Source organism: Hydra viridissima, unplaced genomic scaffold (genome assembly GCF_058129835.1).
Source record: "Hydra viridissima isolate aposymbiotic clone 2 unplaced genomic scaffold, HvirCarnegie_v1 scaffold_15, whole genome shotgun sequence".
Classification (NCBI taxonomy): domain Eukaryota; kingdom Metazoa; phylum Cnidaria; class Hydrozoa; order Anthoathecata; family Hydridae; genus Hydra; species Hydra viridissima.
The window spans coordinates 7,490,471-7,512,617 of record NW_028324314.1 but is presented as its reverse complement, the minus strand read 5'-3'; the positions used below and the strand labels follow the sequence as shown (position 1 = coordinate 7,512,617).

The following is a 22,147-nucleotide window of genomic DNA, read 5'->3' as shown; positions in this document are numbered from 1 at the left end:
CTATCAACTTAAGATTTTGCATTTTTTTGCTCTTGTCTTAGGGGTAAAAACATTTTTATCAGATAACTAGAAGTTGGAAAGTTGTTATATATTGTCATGGACGTGTAAGATATGGGCGTGCAACGATATTGCTTTCTTTGCGAACTATGCTCGTTGCGCATTGTTAAAAATCTTTTGTTTTAAACAATAGAAATTAAATTATATTAATGACTGTCGGATTCGTCGAAAATTTTTGGTCTCGTCTAACCAATCACATCAACTTCCTTTTAGTTATTAAAGATAACAGCAATAGAACCAAGTTTTAAGCTCAATTTTATAAAGATAGACATTCTTAATATTTTAAGAAACAACGCTGATGTTGATATAGAAATTGAGATCATTTAACTACTTTAGTACATGTATAACTAGAGATAATACAAAATATCAACTAGTTTTATAGCTACCTAGAGCATATTGGTTTCATGCCCAGGGAACTACTCCATCTATTATATTGCTGTAGACTTCCAGTTTATGAATGTTATAGAAATTTCCATTTTAATGTTTAACAACAAAAATATATAGTTAAGGATAAAAAACTTATACATAAAATAAATATAAATAAAATAAAGAACAAATAATTTGTCACAGTTTCAAAGAATTTAGTAAAGCCAATTTATGGCAAACCGCAAGAATAACTAAGTATTTAATATTAATGTAATGTGATTTACCAGCTATATATAAACTAATTTTTATTTGACAAAAACAAATGGGTTATATGTGCCTTTTATGACAAATGAAATAATATATGAAATATGAAAAACAAAACCATGAAATATCTGGCCGCATTTTGCAAGATAATTATAAACTTGAATAACTTTGTAAAAGGTTTTGTTATATCAAATAAATTGTAAAAAAGCCCATTAGAAATACACCTACTAAAAAATAATACATAGTGGAATATATATTATGAAGCTTATAGAGTTGTCGAGTCAAAAAATGGCGACATATCAGAAAAAATACTCAAAAAATACACAAAATTAAGCCTGGTGAATGAAGGACCAAGGAATTGAATGAAATCAGATCTTGACAAAAAATTCTATTTAAGCTTTTTTATATTTCGCTATACTTTTTTTTGTTATCTTAAAATTATCCATACAGGTCTATTTTATGATTGACAGACTTTGCTTACGCGAAAAAAGTTCCCAAATTTACAAATGTTCATCTTGAAAAAATGATGCAAATTTGTTCGTGACGGCAACTAATTTCCTTTACCTTGGAGTAATTTGATAACTAATTTGTCAACACGTGAAGTAGTTACTTTATTCTGAACAGTCTTATTCTGAACAGTTTTAAAACAGATTTTTTTGTTGACGGGTGAAAATCTAGAGTCTGACGGAAACTCGCATGGCTCGCTGATTTCTTCGGCCTCTTTGATATAAAACAGAGTTACACGTCCATGGGTCACTACTATAAAACTCATTCCGATCGGAATTCACGACCATTTCATCTGAAACCCGCTGAAATAAGCGGATTGTTACTATAAACATATTTTTTCGTAATTTCCGCTAATTTCAGCGTAAAAACCCAATTAAAGTTTACGCGATCTTTGTGTAGCGGAAATCGTAAATCCGATAATTTGAGCTAGCTTTTTTTTAAACAGTTCCTTGTTTTGAAAACAAAAATAGAAATCAAACTCAATCTCTAACATTTCTCATTGACAAAATTAGAATAATAAGTTCCACATTTCATTTTTCACTGTCTACTCGACAACAGATAATCAACAGTGGGTAAGAAATTTAAAATATGAATTTGGGCATGAATAAATTTCTTACTTTTTTCAGACCAAACTCTATTTTCATATGAATTTCTCCACAAATATCAAACGCCAAGTTAATCATTAAATATTATTTGCAAAAATAGAGACTATTAAGGTTAGTGTCACTAATAATGAAAGAAACTGCTTTGCCAATTACAAATACTTTTATCTAGATTTCTTTATATTGCAGTAGAACACACTGAATTTGAATATAAAAACTCAGAATTTAATTCTAGTTGTACTATATTCTATAGAACTATTTAAGTCTAATGTCAAAAACAATCTCATCCAGTGGTATTAGCTTTTGACTCCCCATACTACTTTTGTTAGAATCTGTCACCATCTTTGTAGTCACTTGTTTGATGTTGTCCCAGAAGTCCTACATAGTTAAATAATACATTTTAAGTTTGTAACAATTTACAACATTGATTACATCCTATACTATGATATTGCATTATTGCAGCATTTTGCACTGTCTATATTAGGAACCATTTACACCTTGGGCAATAGGTCACTTTTACTATATTAAAATATTGTCAGGTAACTAAAACTGATGCCTGGCAATTTTTATTTTAGTAAAAATGACACAAATTTGCCAACTCACAAAATGTGTAAATGGCATCTAGGGGTCAACATAGACAGGTGATACTAAAGCAATACTTTTTATAAAGTAAAATTATCAAGGATATGATAACCAGTGACTTTCTCTAAATAAATAAAAAGAGAATTAAACTTTTCAGGAGACAACAGAAAAAGTTTTCGATTGGTCAGAGCAAGCTTGATTATTACTTTAATTTCTCCTAAAAAAAATTTTAAATAAATGGAGTCGAATTGTTCAATTTTAGTTTGCTAGAACAACTTTTAGGATGTTTTTGATGTTTTTTAAAGGTATTTATTGTTATTTATAGAGTAGTAGAAGTGGCGAAGGCTTCCTTTTAAGGGCTTCCTTTTAAGTTGCATTCAGGACTTATACATTTTTTCTGGTCAAAATGGATCCTGCTTTATAACAAAACAAACTAACATCTAATGTGAATAAAACTTGATAATCTAATTTAAAACTAGGTTTAGAATACTTTTGGAAATGTAAGAAATTATTACATGTCTTAGGTAGTAGATGTTTGGAATGGGGAGTCCATTTGCAACTGCTTTAGAATAGATAGCCTCAGATGCCCAGGTTTTTTTCAAGATTGGTAACCTTTGGTGTTTTTGAGCCATCTGTGACTTTTCACCAAAACTTCTCATTAAAGCATCTTTGAATTGTTTAATCCTGCCTGCCAAATTTTTGTGACAAACTCAGTGACACTCGAGCTATGTAGACGTCTTTTTTCTGTCCCCTTGGATAAAAAACATTAAAGCACATTAAGTATAATGAACTATGTGTGAGAATAGTATTATGTATAGGGTCAACACAAACAGGCAACAATAACAATAAAGAATAACTTTGATGTAATGTGATGAAAATTATTTAACATGACATAATAATTTCACTTCTTTAAAATTACTGTTTAATTGTGGTTGTGTGCCTGTTTTTGTTATGCTTTAGAAAAAAAAAATTTTTTATTGGAAGTTCTATGACAATTATTGTCTTTGTGGTATGTCAATAACAGGAAAATTACAGTGAAAAAATTACTTATAACTATTTAATGGTTTTAATCGTTTAATAAAACATTGATTAGCTGGCCTTGTAAATTGATAAAGAACGTCTTAAAACTCCTAAAACATGTGAACGTAGGACTGTGGTAGTTGCACAGAAAGATACATAATTGTAAATAAGTTTAATGTATATTTAAGATAAGGATATTGGGTTTACCTACATTTCTTTTTTGAAATTTGTTTTTCTTGTGGCATTTAGTTGAAAGTTTGCACAACTGTCCATAATATAAACATAACAAAATGTAAAAAAACAATGGATTAACTAGATAATATCTTTTTGTTTTTCATGAATCCGCTAACATTTTCGTCGGAAAGTTTTTACGATACGAAAAAAAATGTTTATAGTAGAGGCAATTATGGATTATCGGGTTTACGCCAATTTTGTCGAATCCGAAGAAATTCATGGGGTTTACGATTTTTTTATTTCCGATCGGAATGAGTTTTATAGTAGTGACCCCATCTCTTATACGTCTATGCCGATGATATATATTAACTAGATGTCTTACTTCACAAAAATTCCGTAAGAAAAAGTGAAGTAGGTTTTCAAATCTTTTAATGCCTGTAGCCATTTTATTTAAACTGACAATACTTCATTTTTGTTTGGCTTTTATTTATAATTGCATCATTTCAGGCTGGTAAAAAATTTGCTTCACTGCGAAAGTGCGAGTTAGATATCTAGTTTATATATATGATTGGACCATGCATATGTTAATAGTCTCTGCGGGGGAAGGGGGAGTGTTGTCAGTCAATTTAAGGTTGTTTTAAGGTGGTAAATATGGGTGAAGAGGCGGTCTAATTTCATTTTTTATCAGTAAAATTAGTAATATAGATATAACTTAGTTATATCTTAGATTTGCTTCCTTGCTTTTAAAGTTTCAGTCATTACCAATTTTAATGTAAATAAAAATTTGTATGAACGAATCGTTAATTGATTTGGTTTGACGTAAAATTGTGTCATTTTAGTCGTTTGGTTCGTTGAAGATATCAAATTATTAATGTATCATCTATAGCAGCTTTTTAGTCTTTTGAATAACAGCCCTTCAGAATTTTAACCTATTTTAGTACGGATGTTCGGAAGCAACAAAAATAACAGACCAAAGGAGGTAAGGGGTGGTCATCGTATTACGATGCACCAAGGCATAAGGTATTTTTAAATCTCCCGAAGAATATTAGGATTTTTCGGGTGATTTATATACGATCCCTAAATACCAGGCGAATGGGGGTCTTATTAATAAGGGAGTCAGAAAATTTCTAAATATATAATCTAACAAGAATAAATGCATGCAAGCAAACAGTTTGTTCATTCTTAGGCCACGTTTATTTTTCCATTCATAACATTATGGTTAAAGGAACAACACATCTTGATCAAAGTTACAAATTACATGTTGTAGCATAAATTGCAAAAATGTTGAACAATATATTATGAAATAATCTTTGAATAGTGTTAATAGGTTTACGAACCAAGAAATATCAAATTAAAGTTTATCTAAAATTAATTAAATAAGGGAGCAGCTACTTTTAAAATTATATAAACTTAATTACAAACAACACCAAAACATATAAATAATAAATGTTGATACTCTATAAGTAATTAATTATAATCCTTGGTAAATCTCATGTAACCTTTTCCTGAAGGAACTTCATCTTGCCGAATGCCATTAGGAAAGTATGTGGAGACCTCTTCAGGTTTAATAGAAGGAATTACCATGGCCTCATCACCTGGAGCCCAGTTAACAGGAGTGGCAATTTTTTTGATAGCTGTTAATTGAAGTGAATCAATAGCACGGATGATTTCATTAAAATTTCGACCAGTTGTAGCAGGGTAAAGAATAGACAACTTAAGTTTTTTGTCAGGACCAATGACAAAAACCTGAAATGATTTAAAAATGGACATTAGAATCTATGTGGACCATGAAAAATACTCATAAGAATAATAGAAAACACTATTGTAATTCAACAGTCTTTATACCTACCACAGTAGTTGTAATGGCTGATATACAGCCTAAGTTTATCAAACACACAAACAATATAATAAAATGAAGCCAATTTTGGTAAAAACTAACTTACAGCTCTGCATGTCAATGGAAAGCCTTCTTTGTCTTTTTCATCAGGATCTAGCATACCAAGTGAAACTGCAATATTGCGATTTGGATCAGCGATGATTGGAAAACTAAAATTACCATTTGTATAGTTTTTGATGTCATTAATCCAACCATTGTGAGATTCAACACTATCACATGATAATGCAATCATTTTAACACCACGTTGGGAAAATTCATGAGCTAAATTTTGAGCTTCTGAGAGTTCTGTAGTGCAGACTGGAGTGAAGTCAGCTGGATGGGAAAATAAAATAGCCCACCTAAGGTTAACTACAATATTTTAATTGTATGTAAGACATTTAATGTAAAAGTAAGACAAAATCATTTACTTTTACAGCCAACATCTCAGATAAAATAATAGTTACAGTTAATAAAATACAGCTGTAATATTAGGAATATAAAATTTTAGATCAACAAAATATACTGCTCCCAAGCTATGACCAACCAAACTTTTGGCTTGATTTATAACAATTTGAAATTTATACCTTCCTAAAAAAATTCTTTAATTTTGTAAACAGTACATCTTAAGTTTTTGAAAATTGGTACTTGTCAATTTTAATGGAATTGGTAAATTTTAACAAAATCCAAGCCTGATGAGAAAAACCAGGTATTTACAACGCTATTTATAGTATTCATGCATTTCTAAGCGAGAAGACCTGGATGAATTTTATTGCAGAAGCTGCAGAAGAAACTCTCCATGCTTAAGACAGATATACTTAGGCGTTTTTTTGTAAAAAAAACATTTTGATCTTAGAAACTTTAAGTTAGGTAAAACAGAGGAAAAAATAATCAAAATGCTTTACTTTTTTTAAAGGATAAGTTCATTCTAAGAAGTATCAGCTCATTAAAGACAGTATATACTATTCATAAAGCAAAATTACGTTTTTTTCTCTTTAACATTTAGACTTAATTTTAAACTTACGATTCTCCGATCCAATCATGAAACTTGATTTTACCTTCAGTTGAATAAGCAAAGAAGTCGGGCATAAGATCTCCAAGGTTTGGCATGATGAGTACTTTTATGTAATATTAGTTTGGGTGTTGTATATCAGTTCACTGTGACCATTAGATGTACGGCAGTACACGGGAGTTATTTTAGGAAAGTACCTTATTAATCCTTTACGTTCGGTTTATATGCTTAACCACTTGCGTTAACAACTCAATTTAGAACACCTTGTTTGCGTTAACTTGGCAATAACATTGACTAAACCATAGCTTTAGCTTAGATTGAGATACATAAATAACTAGCTGGAATACCCTCAATAATCGTCATAAAAAAACGGCTAACACATATTTACAACTTTTTGGTTTTCACTCGTGTTATTACGACTTAGAAATTATTCGACTGTCGACTAAATCGATTAATGTATTTTTCTAAGTCAACCAAAATCGACTAATACATTTTTAAAATCGACTAAACCGACTAAATATCGATTTAGTCGAATATTTGAATAAAACTTTTTATTCAAATATTTCGACTAAAAAGTTGTCTGGCAACATTAAAGTATATGATTATAATATTTGAATATTATTATCATATACTTTATGCTGCTTGACAATTCATTTTTTAGATGCTCTGGAACAAATAGAACTTTAAGAGAGTAAATAAAAAAACTAGGTGGCATGTAATAATGTTATAATAACACATGCTGTTGTTTTATCAAGAGCCTTTTCTTTGTTCAATTTTAATTCATCTATTAGATGAATTAAAGTCGAATAAACAAACAAAATAAAACGGAAATTACTATCACAAATTAAAGCAAAAAAAAAAACACAGATGGGCATTTTATATCATTTTTCACAACAATTAGAGCAAAAAATTAACAAAAAATTTAATTAATAAAAAACGTTGGCGTAGATAGGTGGGGGCAGATGGGGCAGCTATACCTTTTTTGGGGTGGCAGATTTATAAAACATTTTCGTATCCTTAACTGAGTACCAGGACACATTACTTAACATTTTGTTTTAAAAAACAATAACATTTTGTTTTAAAAAGCAAGCAAAAAGAAAAAGGAAACATTAATGAAATGGTGCTATATACAGTAAGCTAAGAGTTAAGATTATGTGATACAGCAAATTAGGTTCAATGTTCAGATATTTTAGTTGAATTTAAAAAAACAGCTATGATTGATATTCTTATGCATAAATAATTTATCTTTACAAGATAATCTATTCATAAAGATATCTCTTTATTAATTGGTTATCATAACAATATTAAAGCATCATAACAATATTAAAGATTGATAAAATTAAATCAAGTGAAAAAATAGGATGATTACCCGACTAAATAGACTTTTAGTTGATTATTAGGTTGATTTAGTTGATTATTAGGTTGATTATTAGGTTGATTTAGTTGATTATTAGGTTGATTATTAGGTTGATTATTAGGTTGATTATTAGGTTGATTATTAGGTTGATTATTAGGTTGATTATTAGGTTGATTATTAGGTTGATTATTAGGTTGATTATTAGGTTGATTATTAGGTTGATTATTAGGTTGATTATTAGGAGACCCATAGTCGATTAAATCAAGAATTCAATTTTTCAAAGTCGACTAATTTCGACTTTCGACTAGTCGACTTTTAGTTAATTTAGTCAAAGTCGATAACAAACTAGTTTTCACTGTTAAAAGCTATTAAAATTATTAGCTCCCTAATCACCTCCTCGCCGGGGGCAAGGAGTTGTTGTAGGGGGCTGAAACTGTCCCAGCCATAAGCATCCTGAACATAGAGTCTGGGGTGGTCCAAACCTGGTTTTAAATCTTCCCTGGGAAAAATTAGACCTTGCGCAAAATTTGGTGAGGATCGGATTAAAACTGTGGATTTGTATAAAGAACACACCCACATACACGCATACAAACTTTGTCCTTTATTATAAATAATGATTGCTTTAAACTTTATAAAAAGCCCCGAAAAATCGAAAAGTTTGCATTTCATTTAAGATATGTTTTTTTTATCAAGTAACAGTTTTGTTATATGTTAAGCATTAACGTTTGGTTTTTCGATAATTAACTAATGATAACAAGTTAAGTATCAACGTTCTATATCAGTCTGAAGATAAACTGAATATTTTAAAAATAATTGAAATAGAATTCTTTATGCGTTTAAAATAGTAAAAGTTTTTAGTATAACAAATTTATATTCATTTATAATTTATTTTTGAAAAATGAGTTTAACAGATTTAATTGAATAGCAATCCCATGCAATATCTTGAAGGGGGGTTGAAACAAAATTTTTTCTGGAACTTAGACCATAAAACTTAACTTAGACAACATTAAACCAAATAAAGATCTGTTAAAATTTGAATTTAGATCAGCACTTTAAAGTCATTCTCCATTAAGTATACGTGAGTGTTAAAAAAATGGTTTTTTAGTTAACTTTTATGTCAATGATTTTATATTTTGAATATATTTGGTTGTATTGGTTAATAGATAGGTTCTTGATAAAGTTTCTGCTTATACAATTGTAGTTGCCCCATAACATTTAAACGTACGTATATTTTCATAAAATATTGCTTTTTTTTTTTTTTTTTCAAATAAAACTTAAATTAATCAAAATATTGAATATTGTTTTTTCTGATTCACAAAACTTGTTTAACTATTTTTTCAAGTTTTGTAAAGCCATTCATAATTTCAAATAGTGGTATGTGTTTATGAAGTAAATATGAGTTTTTGTAAAATCAGCAATTTAGTTTAAACGCATATTTTAATTGAATTTTTTGCAAATAATTGTAACCGCAAAACGAAAGTGGCCACTTGCGTTTTGCGGTTATAATTATTTGTATATAATTATATACAATTATATAAGTATAATAATTACTTAATTATAATTATATAAATATATATAATTATAATATAAGTATAGAAATGTATATAATTATAATTATATAACAACCACGTGGTTGTTAAATGGCTGAAAAATGAGAAATATCTTACAAAGTTTGTAATTAAAGTAATATATTTTTTTCATTTTTTTTTAAATATTAGTATAATCAGTGATTTATAAATTTAAAAAAGAATTTTTTGAATTTATAACCTTTTTAAATGCAAATTAATGACTACCAATTTTTTCTTATGAAGTTATGTGCGCGTCTTAATGTACCAGGCTAACTATATATTAGGGTAGATCTTAAAATTTTTCTTTGAATTTTTGGCTCTTATACTGAAGAAAAGTTATCTTTTACATATCAGTAGAGATGTGTAAAAAAATTCAATCAGATTGGTTGTGGTTTTAAGGCTCCCCACGAGCTTTGATAAATATTGTTTTTACATCACACAAACACACTATCAGTGTTTATTACATATAAAAATGGAGCTCGTCATCTGTTTCAAATCATTTAAAAATGACTGTATATCTCCAATGAAGTCAAAGCAGTTATAGATCCAGTAATTCAACGCAATCCGATACTTTGCTCACCCAGAAAACTATCTTCTGGAAATATTGAACGATGAGGGCAAACGTTTAAGTTTGTATAAGTTGGAAATCTAGTGCACAATACGTTCAAGATCAAAGAAGTATTAAATGAAAATATAAAATTAGAAAATTTCAAATCCCTAAAATAAACTTTTCAGCTGGAGATGACGTGGATTTGATTAATTAGCAGAATTCTCTTATCACTGGACCACGCCTTCTTACTTTAGTTTAGTTAGGAAACGTTCTGATAATCAACTTTCCTAAATACTCTTGGCATACTCAAGTTATTGAACGATGCGTCAAGTTAGTAATTGAACCATCGGCCGCAGTGTGTGGCATAAAGTTGACAGATGAACTTAAATTTGTGTAACCCTTTAACTTCGTCAACTAATGCCAAAGTCTAACACCAAAGCTGAATATTTTTAAAAATTCATATCATAAATAATCCAGCATACTGTAGATCCACCATACTTTAGTTAATGATCCACCAAGACTGGAGTTGCATGCTTCAAATTCAATTTATTAACAGGGATGTGGAATTCCTTGTCCAACTTTGGCACAGCAATTTTGATAGAAACATTTTCAGCGCCTTGATAATTAGGTTTTCCCGACACACACAGGGTCCAATACTTTTTACATTTTTGATTTTTACCAATTTCAAATGTAAAACATTGATATTTTATCCCTCTGATAGACGATAATTCGTCTGACTTTTTTTTCCCGTGAACTTTAGGAAATTCACGGGAACTTTGGGAAGTTCCCGTGAATTTCCTAAAGTTCACGGGAAAATTTCCTAAAGTTTCACGGGAAGTCAGACGAGAAAACTTTGGTTTTGTGCTAATGCAATTTTTCATCTACCTATAATTCTTTGATCTTAATGAAATATCGTAAAGTTTCGGGGGGTTAATTAAAGGTTGCACCAAAATTTAGTTAATTAAATTGTCAGTGCTATTCAGAAGCAATATGACAAACGAAAAGGATAATTTAGAGTATGCTTTTAAAATAGTTTGTGATTTATTTTTTATTAAGTCTTTAAAGGATTACCAAAAAGAAGCTTTAATAGCTCTCAGCAATGACATAGATTGTTTTGTTTGCCGACCAACAGGCTGTGAAAAACATTAATTTGAAAGTTCAAAATACGGGTTTACAAAATATATTCGACGTATATTTATATTTGGCAAAATGGTTGATAATTGGTTGAAAATAGTTGATTTTTAAAAGGTTTATTACCCTCGTCCTTAAACATGCGAACCGTAATTATATTTCGCCATTATTCACTTTTTTAAATAACCAAAGTTTTCTCGCCTGACTTCCCAAAGTTCACGGGAAAAAAATTCAGACGAATTATTGTCTATCCCTCTGATAACTCTGGTATTTAGGCTTAAACTTTATAGCGTATATACAGTAATTATAGTGACCATAGTACACGGTTGCATGGTGAAGCAAGGATTAGTGTCAGCTTTTTTCAACATTTTGAGTGAAGCATGGTGGGAAAGCCTGGATAATTTGCTGAATAATTTTTCCAGGATATATTTTTAATAACTTTTGAGTAGTTTCTTTTTATTTAGATTTAAATAAATTGTTTCGGCAATATTTATTGGTCTTAAATTCTTACCTTCCCTAAAGTAACAAATGTAAAACATTTTGACAAAATTACCTCTCATTTTATGCTTCATGCTCTTTCTAATGATTGGCATTTCAAATGAATACTTCAGAAGTAAAATTTTTCATAACATTTGACAGCAATTGAATCTTAAAAATATTTTAAAATTATCAAAAAAAGTAAACTCGGGCAGAAGGTAAATTTTTATTCTTTTTTTTCATTTGTAAATACTTGGTCACGGACGTGTCATAAAAGCTGATCTTATATCTAAGCATATGCAAGTTCGTCAAATTTGGCGAGTTCGATTTTTTCGATTTTTTCAAAAATTGTGTTCAAGTTCTTGAAAAAATTGTGCTGAAGTTTGTCAAGTTTACTTTTCACTCAAATATTTCGATCGAATTTATTAAGTTTATCAAGTTTTTAAATTTTGACAAAGTTATTTAACAAACGCAATCATATGAGAGTATCAATCAATCCAACACCGAATCGTCATGTTATCAACATGATTTTGAACAATTTGTTATTAGCACGACAATTCAAAAAGTTAATTGTAAAATGTTGAAAAAAAATCGGCTTTGTTCAAAAACAGGTTAAAAAATTATTCATTGTTGATAAATACAATGACTGTTCACTAAAGGTGCTCTTTAAGTTTAAGAACAGCTCTAGCGAACCGTCATTGTAATTATTGTTTGTACTCGTCATAGTTCTTTGTATCTGTTTTTTAAGTTACTTATATTCTAAAATTATTGAGCAAACATAAAAATTTTATGATGAAGTTTACTAAATATTAAATTTGAACCTTGTGTTTGTATTTTTTGTCGATAGTCTCTCGTTTTAAGGCCTTCGTCACACTAGCAAACTTTTAGCAGCTAATTGTTTGGAAATAAGTTAAATCTGTAAATTTAAACATTCTTGTAAAAGTAATTAAGAATTAAAAGTAGGAAAACTAATTTTTTTAACAAGAGAACATAAAAATTGATAAAATTAAACAACTCGAAAAACCTGATTAAAACAAATATTAAATAATGTTATACTTGAGAGTCAAATTAATCGAGTTAATTAAAGAATTTTGCGATTTCAAATAGTTCAATTATTTTGTAGTCAAATAATTCAAGTTTACTCGAGTTTTTCAAATTTATCATGTTTCAAGCTCGAACTCGCATGTCCATACTTATATCATAACGTAAACATTAAAACTGATTTCTAAGTATACGTTTTAAACTAGTGAAGTATAAATTTTTTTTTCGCTAAAGAGGTGTTGTTAGAAATGTTAGAGGAGGATGAATCAAAAAGTGGAAAAAATATAGGATAAAGAGCCCAAGGCAGCTTGGTGTATTGGGTTTATAATAGTAATAAAAGAAATATCATCAAAATATCTCCAAACTTTTATAGACTTAAACAATAATACACGTATACCTAGTGATTCACTCCTAACCATACATCAGTAGGAGTGAAGCATGCAAATGATAGGAGTGAGCCATAGGTAGTATAAGTTTAAAATCTATTGAGGGACAGTCAAAATATCTTGTGAATCAGGCATCCTAAATTTATTACCTTTTTTCAGATAAAAGATTTGATACATAATACATTTCCAATATAAAACATAGTCTTTTTTGCTGCTCCGACATTCTTTTACAAGAAGGCAATAAAACATTCTTGAACAAGTCAATATATATTCCTTTAGTTCTAAGCCTGTAATCTATGAATATTCTTTTAATGTAGTTTGGAGTCAGTCTTATATTTTCCTCAACCAAATTTTTTTCAATAACCGCAAAGCGTTGCATATGGGATATTGGAAGTCTTTGCTGTTTCTTTAATACTTTTCTCTTCTTAGATTAAAGTTAAAGATTCTTTCATCTTTAATGGAAGATTCTGCTTATAAAGTAGTTCTTCTATGCACTCGAGGCATTATAACACTTAGAAAAAATAAATTTACTTTAACGTTGCATAAGAATTTACTTTTGAAATACTAAAAGTCAAACTTGTAAATGTTTTTATGCGGAAGACAAAACTTTTTTAACGCAAAATTTACAAAAAGTACGATTGAGCCCAGGTTCAGTCCGACCCGAGAAGCAATAGTTCATTCCTCCCCAAGTTGTGCAACTAGATTTAATGCACAATAAGTACGTAGTTTCTGCATAAAATAACACTTTTTTTTTTACTTTTCAACTACTGTCTACTGTCTCGAAGTAGCCAGCATGTTCTTTAAAGAACTTTCAAAAATTACGGAAATTTTACTTTGTACAGAAAAAAATGGAATATACCGCTAACCTAGGCACCCACACCAACGTCCTGTAAAAAATTGGATAGCCTTAATTACTTAGTGAAAATTTTTGGGTCTTATTCTAGGCGTATTTTACCGCCCCTGGTGCTATTCCAAAATAAATTCAAATTCATTTGTTAATGTTGTATATTAAGGGTTCCGTATTTAATTATGTTCACCCAAATCTAAACTCAACACCCACTGATTTCAAAATGTAACTATAAATATAGTTATATTTTCAAAATATAAATATAAATATATTTTGAGATCAGTGTTAACGCCAAATTTGCTTTTTTAAAATATTTTATTAAAAAGCCGAGGACTTGAGAATTTAGATGGCCTCATATTGAAAACTGTTAGTAAAAATGGGCTCACGGAAGCCATGGAAGTAAAGTTACTTTTTTTAACGAATGTTATATTCTTTAGACAACGTCACATTACACGATTGAATTACATTCTAAACTTTCTTGGTGACTTAACTGATTGAAATTAACTAAAGTTTACTATATAAATAGTTTTAGTTTAAATATTTGTTTCGTTTAATCTTGTTTTTAATCTTATGATGTGGTTACATAGATTATATACCTATTAGTAAGAATTAAAAACATTTAGCTAAAATGAGAAAAGGTATATATTTAGCCATGCGTAGAAATACTTTTAAATACAGAAGAACAATAATAAATTGGGTTTTTATCAACTTAGATCTACCTAGATTTCGAAAATATTTTTTGCTTGATAAGAAGCCAACGAGGTCTTTGTCAAACACATTAAGACCACTTATGTACCAACTAACTAATGAGTAGTTTCGAAAATCTAGTAAGAGTTTGGAGTTAACTGACTACCCAACTAATAGTTAAATTCATATTTAAATATAATTTGACATAATGATTTTATCTAATTTTTTCATTTTCCATTTTTTAAAAAATACTGTAGGTAACTATCAAATTAATAGCTCTGTACTTCAAAAAGCGTTAAACTTTTTGAAGTACAGAGCCATTAATTTGATATTTACCTACAGTATTTTTAAAAGAATGGAAAATATTTTTAGATATTTTTATATACAGTTAGATATTTCTCTTATTCATTTATATCAACTTGGTTTATTTTGGTAGATTTTAAATTACTGAAGAAATCCAAGTTGAAAAGAAACACTGCTCAGAGTGTTAAACTTGATCATCAAACAATACATAGTTTAATATTACTCAAAATTAAAAATAAAAGTTTAGTAAATTAGGGAACATGAAATGTACTTCTTCTCTTCATATTGTAAGGATATATAACTTTTTGGTTCAAGGAAATTGGTAATTGGATTAACAGATAAACAAAAAGAAAAATTATCTAATTAAAATTTCTCCTAAAATATGCCCCCCCCCCCCCAACTGCTATGTAAAAAAAATCAATGTATTGTTTATATTTGAGGTAGTTAAAGTTAGATTTTTTTGTTATACAATTTTAACACTCTGAGCAGTATTACTTTTCAACTTGGATTTCTTCAGTAATTTAAAATCTACCAAAATAAACAAAGTTGGTATAAATGAATAAGAGAAATATCTAACTGTATATAAAAATATCTAAAAAATATGGTCATTTGCCTTATCACTATCTTGCTCATTAATAAGTTAATAAGTTAATGTCAATTATCTATAAATATATTTAACGTGTACTTTTAATTTTTTCATGACAAGAAAGTTTATTTTAAATTTGATGATCTTTTTTTTTAATAGCCTTAAAAATTACTGTTTACATATTTGGATTTTAAAAGGTTGCTTAGGAACCTAACATGGTAAGACTTTTTTTAAACTTATTACTATAGGGCGTCTTAAAAATCACTATCTGATTTGCTTTCCTTATAACCTTTTATTGGATTTACTAATATACAGAGTGTGAACAATAAATGAAAATTTAATTCATGTAGTTTTTTTATACTAAGTTTTGAAAATTATGTCTGATAAATGGGTCCTATTTAAGCACTGACAAATTTGGGCTCTTTTTTTTTTTTTTTTGCATTTCCATAACAACACAGCAAGTTCCGTGGTATGTTTGTGATATGTTTATAGTTTAAACTTCTGATACCCCCATAGGAAAGGTCTGAAGTTGTTAAATCTGTTTTCCAAGCAGGCTAGTTAAAAACATCATATTTGGAGATTATACAGTCAAGAAGAATTGCAATGCATTTTTCTGTAGCACTGTCTTGTTGTAACCTTTTTTATGGTCATTTTACACCAGTTTTGTAATTGTGTTTTTGTATTTTGCATCAATTGTTTTTGTTTTGTACTCCTTATTGTATGCCTTTATTTTCATAAGTATTATTTCCTCTTTTTGATAAACTAGGGTCCTAAGAAGAAGAAAACTGGCAAAAAAAATGTTACAAAAGAAAAACCATCTATCATTACTGATGGAATGAGTACTAGTGAGATGAATAAAGAGCAGGTTTAACCAACTACCATACTCTTTTATTTTATATTCAATTAAGTTTAAGATTTAGCACAAGCTATTGTTTTATTTACATAACAATGTGTATTGTTTTATTTACAAAACAATAGCTTGTGCTACATTTAGCACAAGCTGTTGTTTTATTTATAAGTTGCTGCTGAATGTTTTTTTAATAGTTGGAGATATATACCTAATTCTTTAAACAATTTTATGAGAAGGTATAAATAAATTTCTATTATAGCTTGAAGAATATGTAAGAAAGCTTCGTGAAGAGCTGGATAGAGAGCGTGAGGAAAGAAATTATTTTCAATTAGAGCGTGATAAAGTAAATACATTTTGGGAAATAACGAAACGCCAGCTTGATGAGAAAAAGGTTGATATAAGAAACAAAGAAAGAGAACTAGAGGAGGCAGAGGAGAGACATCAAGTAGAAATTAAAGTTTACAAGCAGAAAGTGAAACACTTATTGTATGAACATCAAAATAATATCACTGAATTAAAAACTGAAAGTAATTAAATTATTTGCTTATTCAGTGTTTTCTTATAACTAATGCCTGGATGTGTAAAGTTGTAAGCAGCCTTAGAATGTAATTTATTGCCTTAATGACCTTATTTATTCTCTAATTTTTTCAATCAAAATTTATACAGATGTAGTTGCATTAAAGTTAGCTCAAGAAGAGCACAATGCCGATGAGCAAAAGCTTCGCAATGAAAAGCGGACACTTAAAGTTGACCTTAAAGAACAAGAACTTTCTAATGAAGATGTTGTTAAAACTCTTTTAAGAGTAAGTTTTCACATATGTGTGTGTAGAAAGAGTAAGTTTTTACATATGTGTGTGTGCAGAAAAAGTAAGTTTTCACATGTGTGTGTGTAGAAAGAGTAAGTTCTTGATTTTATCAAAATATATTCTAGATGAATTATTTTTAACTTTTCTTATTAACATAAATTGTTGAATAAATATTTCCATGATAAAGTAATAAAAACATAGTAGTTTATAACTTTATTAAATTAAAAGTGAATGTTGTATGATCTATATATAAAGATTTTAATTGTTTTGTTCTTCTTTAAAAAAAATGTATTTATCTTATATATCATTTGTAATAATTAAAGATAGTGGATGTTGTTAAATTTTAACTAGTACATAATGTTTTAGGCTAAAGACAAAGATGTGACAAAATTGAAAAATGACTTTGAAAGGAAGGCAAAAGGTTTAAACAAAAAATACCTAAATATATTAAACCACATGACATTTTACTTGATTTTCTTATTTTAGTTTTGATCCAAATAGGGAGTAAAAGTTTAGAAAAATAGCCAATTAACTTGTCTTTTTTTTCTTCAGAAGTTGAAGTTAAGTATGAAAAAAAGATGCTGTCTTTGAGAGATGATTTAGAATTGCGTAGAAAAACAGAGCTACATGAAGTAGAAGAGCGAAAGAACACTCAAATAAATACATTGATGAAGAACCATGAAAAAGCTTTTAGTGATATTAAAAATTATTATAATGACATAACACTTAATAACCTTGCCCTCATTAATTCACTTAAGGTAATGCTTTCTTGTAAAGTTTTGTTGTGTATTAAATCTGGATGATCTGAACTTCTTTATAAATTATAACTACCTGTTAGATATGAAACATTTGTCTTCGTGTAGGAACAAGTTGAAGATATGCGTAAAAAAGAAGAAAGGTCAGAGAAACATTTGAATGAAGTAATAGCTGAGAATCGCTGTTTAATTGATCCTTTGCAGAAAGCTAAAATTGATGTTTTAGAGTTAAATAAACAGGTTTTACATATTTTCTTCTTAAGTTTGAAATTAATTTCAAATTTTTTTGATAACTGTGCATAAATTGGTCTTTATTGGTTTTAATAGCTATCAAATTATGAGAAAGACAAAGCTACTTTACTAGTAAGTCCTCCTAGCTGTTATATAATTCTACTTTGAATAGTATAAAATTATAGTGCACTCATTTTTCCTGAAGTAGATTTGATGTTTTGTCAATAGCAATTCTTGCCACTTATTATTTTCTGCCATAATAATTATTATAATGATGCAAGTTAATGCAGCTAATTAGTTGTCTTACAAATTATTTATTGTTTTTTTAACACCATCTTGCCTGATAACTGGTTGACTTTGTTTTTGTAATCAAAAATTTTTTGCTTTGAATTTTTCTAAATAATTTTTTTCTAACTTAATCAACAGGAATTTCTTTGAATAATAAACATAATTAATTTATCACACTTGATAGGAATAAAAAGCAGTATCTGATAATAATGAAAGGCTTAAGAGCACAAAATACAGTTTGATTTGTTTTTATAAAAAAAGTAAACTTCATAAAATATCAAATGTCAATTCAGGTATTGAAATATTATTGTAAGTATCTTCATCAGTATCAAAAATGTTTACTTTCATCAATGTAGAATTTATATAAATGTCTATATATAAATATATGCAGAAGGCATATTGTACAGGGTACTAAAGCACGTCTTCGTGTCCGAGAAGCAGAACTTAAGAAGTTACAATGGGAACATGAAGTTTTAACACAGCAGTTTGAAAAGATTCAGGAAGAACGAGATGAGCTTTATACCAAGTTTGTTAAGGCCATCCATGAAGTTCAGCAAAAAGGGAACTTTAAAAATTTGTTATTGGAGAAGAAGTTATCAGCATTATCTGATAATTTGGAGAAAAAGGTGATTGAAAAAGGCTTATTTAACATGTTAATTATATCTTATTTTTTAGCTAAAGTACTGCTAAAACCTATACTCCTAAAGAGTATAGCTTTTAGCTGTACTTTAATTGGAAGATTTATTAATAATCCAAAGACTTATGCAATATTGCTAAAACATATTTTGTCATCCAGTTGCAATAAGTATATTATACTAGTATCTTAAAAAAAATTTTAAATTTCTTTAGTTGATATTGTTCTCTCTTTTCTGAGTCAAAGAGAAATATTTTTTGCATGATTACATTAAGACGTTGACTTCCAAATCTAAAGAGTATTATGTACTAGTGTCTACACTGTCAAGTTAAACAAATAAAGTTACTTAAGATACTTAAAAATTTTAAATAATCTGATAAAACAAAAAATAAGCCTAATACATCTTTAATTCTTTGGGGAGGAGGGGAGGAGGGGGGGGGGCATTTTAAACTTCAAGGTTCAGCAGCTATTTACTGAAAGAAGTTTTTGTATGATTAAAAATACTGTGAATTTATAAAAAAAAAAAATTTGTTGAAGTCTTACAATAATTTAACAAAAAAGTGAATAAAAATAGTTTTGGTTTAAAGGGTCTAAAATGGAAGCAAAATGAACTGAGGTGTTAAATTTGATCCTTATGGGTTCACCTACAAAAGAAGTGATTAGAATATCTGAAAAGACTAAAAGTATAGTTTAAAAGCTAAAAAAATGTGATAGTGCTAAAAGGACTTAGATGCTAACTCCTGTGAATAAAAAAGTTAATAAGAAGTTTATAGAACAACTTAGGAAGCTGAAGTTGAGAAGAATTCTACCATATCTATTAGAAAAACTGAAAAAGTGTTTGAATTTGATGTAAAGACCATGAGAAGAACTCAAAATCTAATTATTCTTTTATTTAAGAACCATTTTTTATTCTCATTTGGTATTCCTATTGTTTGTAGAAATTTGTAGAATCATTTGATAATTGCATAGTTAACACAGTATGGAAAAAGGGGTTAAAGTCGTATGAAAAGATAACCCAGAAATTGTTATTGGAATTACTAATCATGTTAAGAGCAACCTTTAAAATTGGAGAAAACTGCATTTTTTGAGTGAATAGTGATATCTTAATTCCACTTAAGTTATAAAAATTAAGTTATAAACATTTATGGTAGTAAAATTCTATTTTTTGAAATTTAATGCATATGTATATATTTAATTAAGTGATGTTTTCATCAGTTTCTCCCTCTAGATGCAATGTCACTGACAAATGCAACTCCCCTTACACATGCTATAATGTTGACATTAATTTATATTTCAACAACTTTACAATTAGACAATACTAGATAGCTTTTGAAGTAAGTACTCAAAGGTGAAAAAAAGTCTTTCATGAACAAAATGAATGTACTGGATTCTTCACTTATACATTAAACTGCAGAACAGTTAACTTCTTTTTGACATATACTACTTTAGCAATTTGTTCACAGTAATGATCAAGGGATACCTGGTATCAAAGAATGCCAGATATGAATTCAGTTATGCATTTGACACATCCCATTAGTAAGTTAAGCTCAGGCAGAGGAATATCAAATGTTAAAATGATTTTTTATACTAATGCAATCATAAACTTTACCTTAAAATGTTGCTTTCAATATTGTTTCTACTAGGAGGCACAATTAAATGAAGTATTGTCCGCTTCAAATTTGGACCCTACTGCTCTTACCATAGTCACTCGCAAACTCGAGGTAAATTTCTGAATGATTGATTTTAAAACTCTAAGTTTGATCTCTCAAATTTCAATAATTGTTACGAATTAGAAAGGATTGTTGTGTAGAGTTTTGACAGTGAATTAATTGAACCGTTTATTTTGACAGGATGTACTTGATTCAAAGAACAATGCTATTAAAGATCTTCACTATGAACTGTCCAGAGTTAGCAAGGTAAAACTTTTTGAGAGTTTTAAAAGTAAAAGGGCAAATAAATTTTTATAGTCTAATAAGTTGATTGTATATTTTAAAGGCGCATAATGACTTGATTCGGACCTATGAAGCTAAACTTAGTTCTTTTGGAATTCCAGTAGAAGAGCTTGGATTTAAACCTTTACAAAACATTGTTGGACTTGGAAAAGGAACTGCTGGACTTGTTTCTCAACCAACTTAAATATTTTAGCATATTGTTATAAATTTATCACAAAGTGTAACTTAATTTATATTTTTGTATATATTTCAATAATTTAAATAGATTTACCCATTCCCAACGATTTTTTTAAATTTATATATGCATGCTAAAAATAACATCATCGTCTATATTCTTATAGAAATAAACGTCAACTTAACACATTTGAGGAAACCTCCTATCAATGTAAATTAACGAAAATATGGTTGATTCATCGATTTATCTATGCCAGCTATGGATCTTTCTTTTTTTTTTGTAAATATTTAGATGTCACGTGCTGCCAGCCAAATGTCAAAAACAAACATTTTATTTAGAGCTCCTAGATAATAAAATCATAAAAGCCGAAAAATTGAGATCGTGCAAAAAGAATAAAGCTATAATTTGAAAGGCCTTTGTTTATAACCTCTAATCTCAACTCTGTCGCCAAATTTACAATAACTGCAGTGTAGCGAAACAATACGTTAATTTTATTTTTTTAAGAATACATTACTTATTAACATTAATAAGTCTGCTTTTGGTTCTTTCTTTAACTGAATTAACAAATTTAAACTATCAGTTTAATAAGAACTTGGTGAAATAAATTAACAAAAGCTATTTTGCTGGAAAGTGTGTTACTTTTGCCAGATTTATGTTTTTCATTAAACTTTTGAACGAAAAGGATATCTTAAAAAATTTTAAGTAGCTCAATAACATTAACAGCAATGCTTGTGTTTGTGAGATGAGTTGAGTGAGATAACATTCTTATTTATTCCCTGAGCGACCACGATCGATAAATCTTGAGCAAATTAGCAACTGCAACTAGTATGGAATTGAGAGTGAAAGGTCTACCTTTTTGTTTCATTGCTCACGGATATTCACCATGGTTTTCATAAAATGGGTATAGAAGTTAAACCAATTTTTGTGTCTTTTTGTAACTTTTTTAACTATTTTAGTTTTTTAATTTACAAATTCATTACAAATAAATTCAAATATACATTTGTTGTTTAGTTCACTCTCTAACATTTCACGTTTTTGGGGATCTGTAGATCGTTTTGTGAATAAA

The 22,147-nt window shown here is 28.6% G+C and overlaps 2 protein-coding genes and 1 long non-coding RNA gene across 5 annotated transcripts; 1 reads left to right on the top strand and 2 right to left on the bottom strand.

The window, feature by feature from the left end:
- Nucleotides 1-2,038: 2,038 nt before the first annotated feature.
- On the bottom strand, nt 2,039-3,832 carry LOC149878443 (uncharacterized). Of its 2 annotated transcripts, none has more exons than XR_016447680.1 (3): nt 3,606-3,832; nt 2,894-3,129; nt 2,039-2,174 (listed from the first exon to the last, which is right to left on the bottom strand). It is a non-coding gene; the product is annotated as an uncharacterized LOC149878443 (long non-coding RNA). The 2 variants fall into 2 exon arrangements; XR_016447679.1 differs by having other exon boundaries at nt 2,043-2,174; nt 3,610-3,824.
- Nucleotides 3,833-4,743: 911 nt separating this feature from the next.
- Nucleotides 4,744-7,099, bottom strand: LOC145193368 (peroxiredoxin-6-like). Its single transcript, XM_090073235.1, has 3 exons — nt 6,470-7,099; nt 5,516-5,807; nt 4,744-5,318 (listed from the first exon to the last, which is right to left on the bottom strand). Exons 1-3 carry the CDS (start codon nt 6,553-6,555, stop codon nt 5,040-5,042), a joined length of 657 nt encoding a protein of 218 aa, XP_089929361.1. The 5' UTR covers nt 6,556-7,099; the 3' UTR covers nt 4,744-5,039.
- A 7,072-nt stretch (nt 7,100-14,171) lies between these two features.
- Nucleotides 14,172-21,187, top strand: LOC149878442 (dynein regulatory complex subunit 4-like). 2 transcript variants are annotated; one of them, XM_090073361.1, is made up of 12 exons: nt 14,172-14,213; nt 16,157-16,255; nt 16,500-16,767; nt 16,907-17,043; nt 17,413-17,467; nt 17,599-17,804; nt 17,910-18,041; nt 18,129-18,164; nt 18,728-18,946; nt 20,598-20,675; nt 20,805-20,870; nt 20,950-21,187. In XM_090073361.1, exons 1-12 carry the CDS (start codon nt 14,208-14,210, stop codon nt 21,088-21,090), a joined length of 1,443 nt encoding a protein of 480 aa, XP_089929487.1. In that variant the 5' UTR covers nt 14,172-14,207; the 3' UTR covers nt 21,091-21,187. The 2 variants fall into 2 exon arrangements, with proteins under 2 accessions (XP_089929487.1, XP_089929488.1); XM_090073362.1 differs by lacking the exon at nt 14,172-14,213 and adding an exon at nt 15,500-15,608.
- Nucleotides 21,188-22,147: the final 960 nt, after the last annotated feature.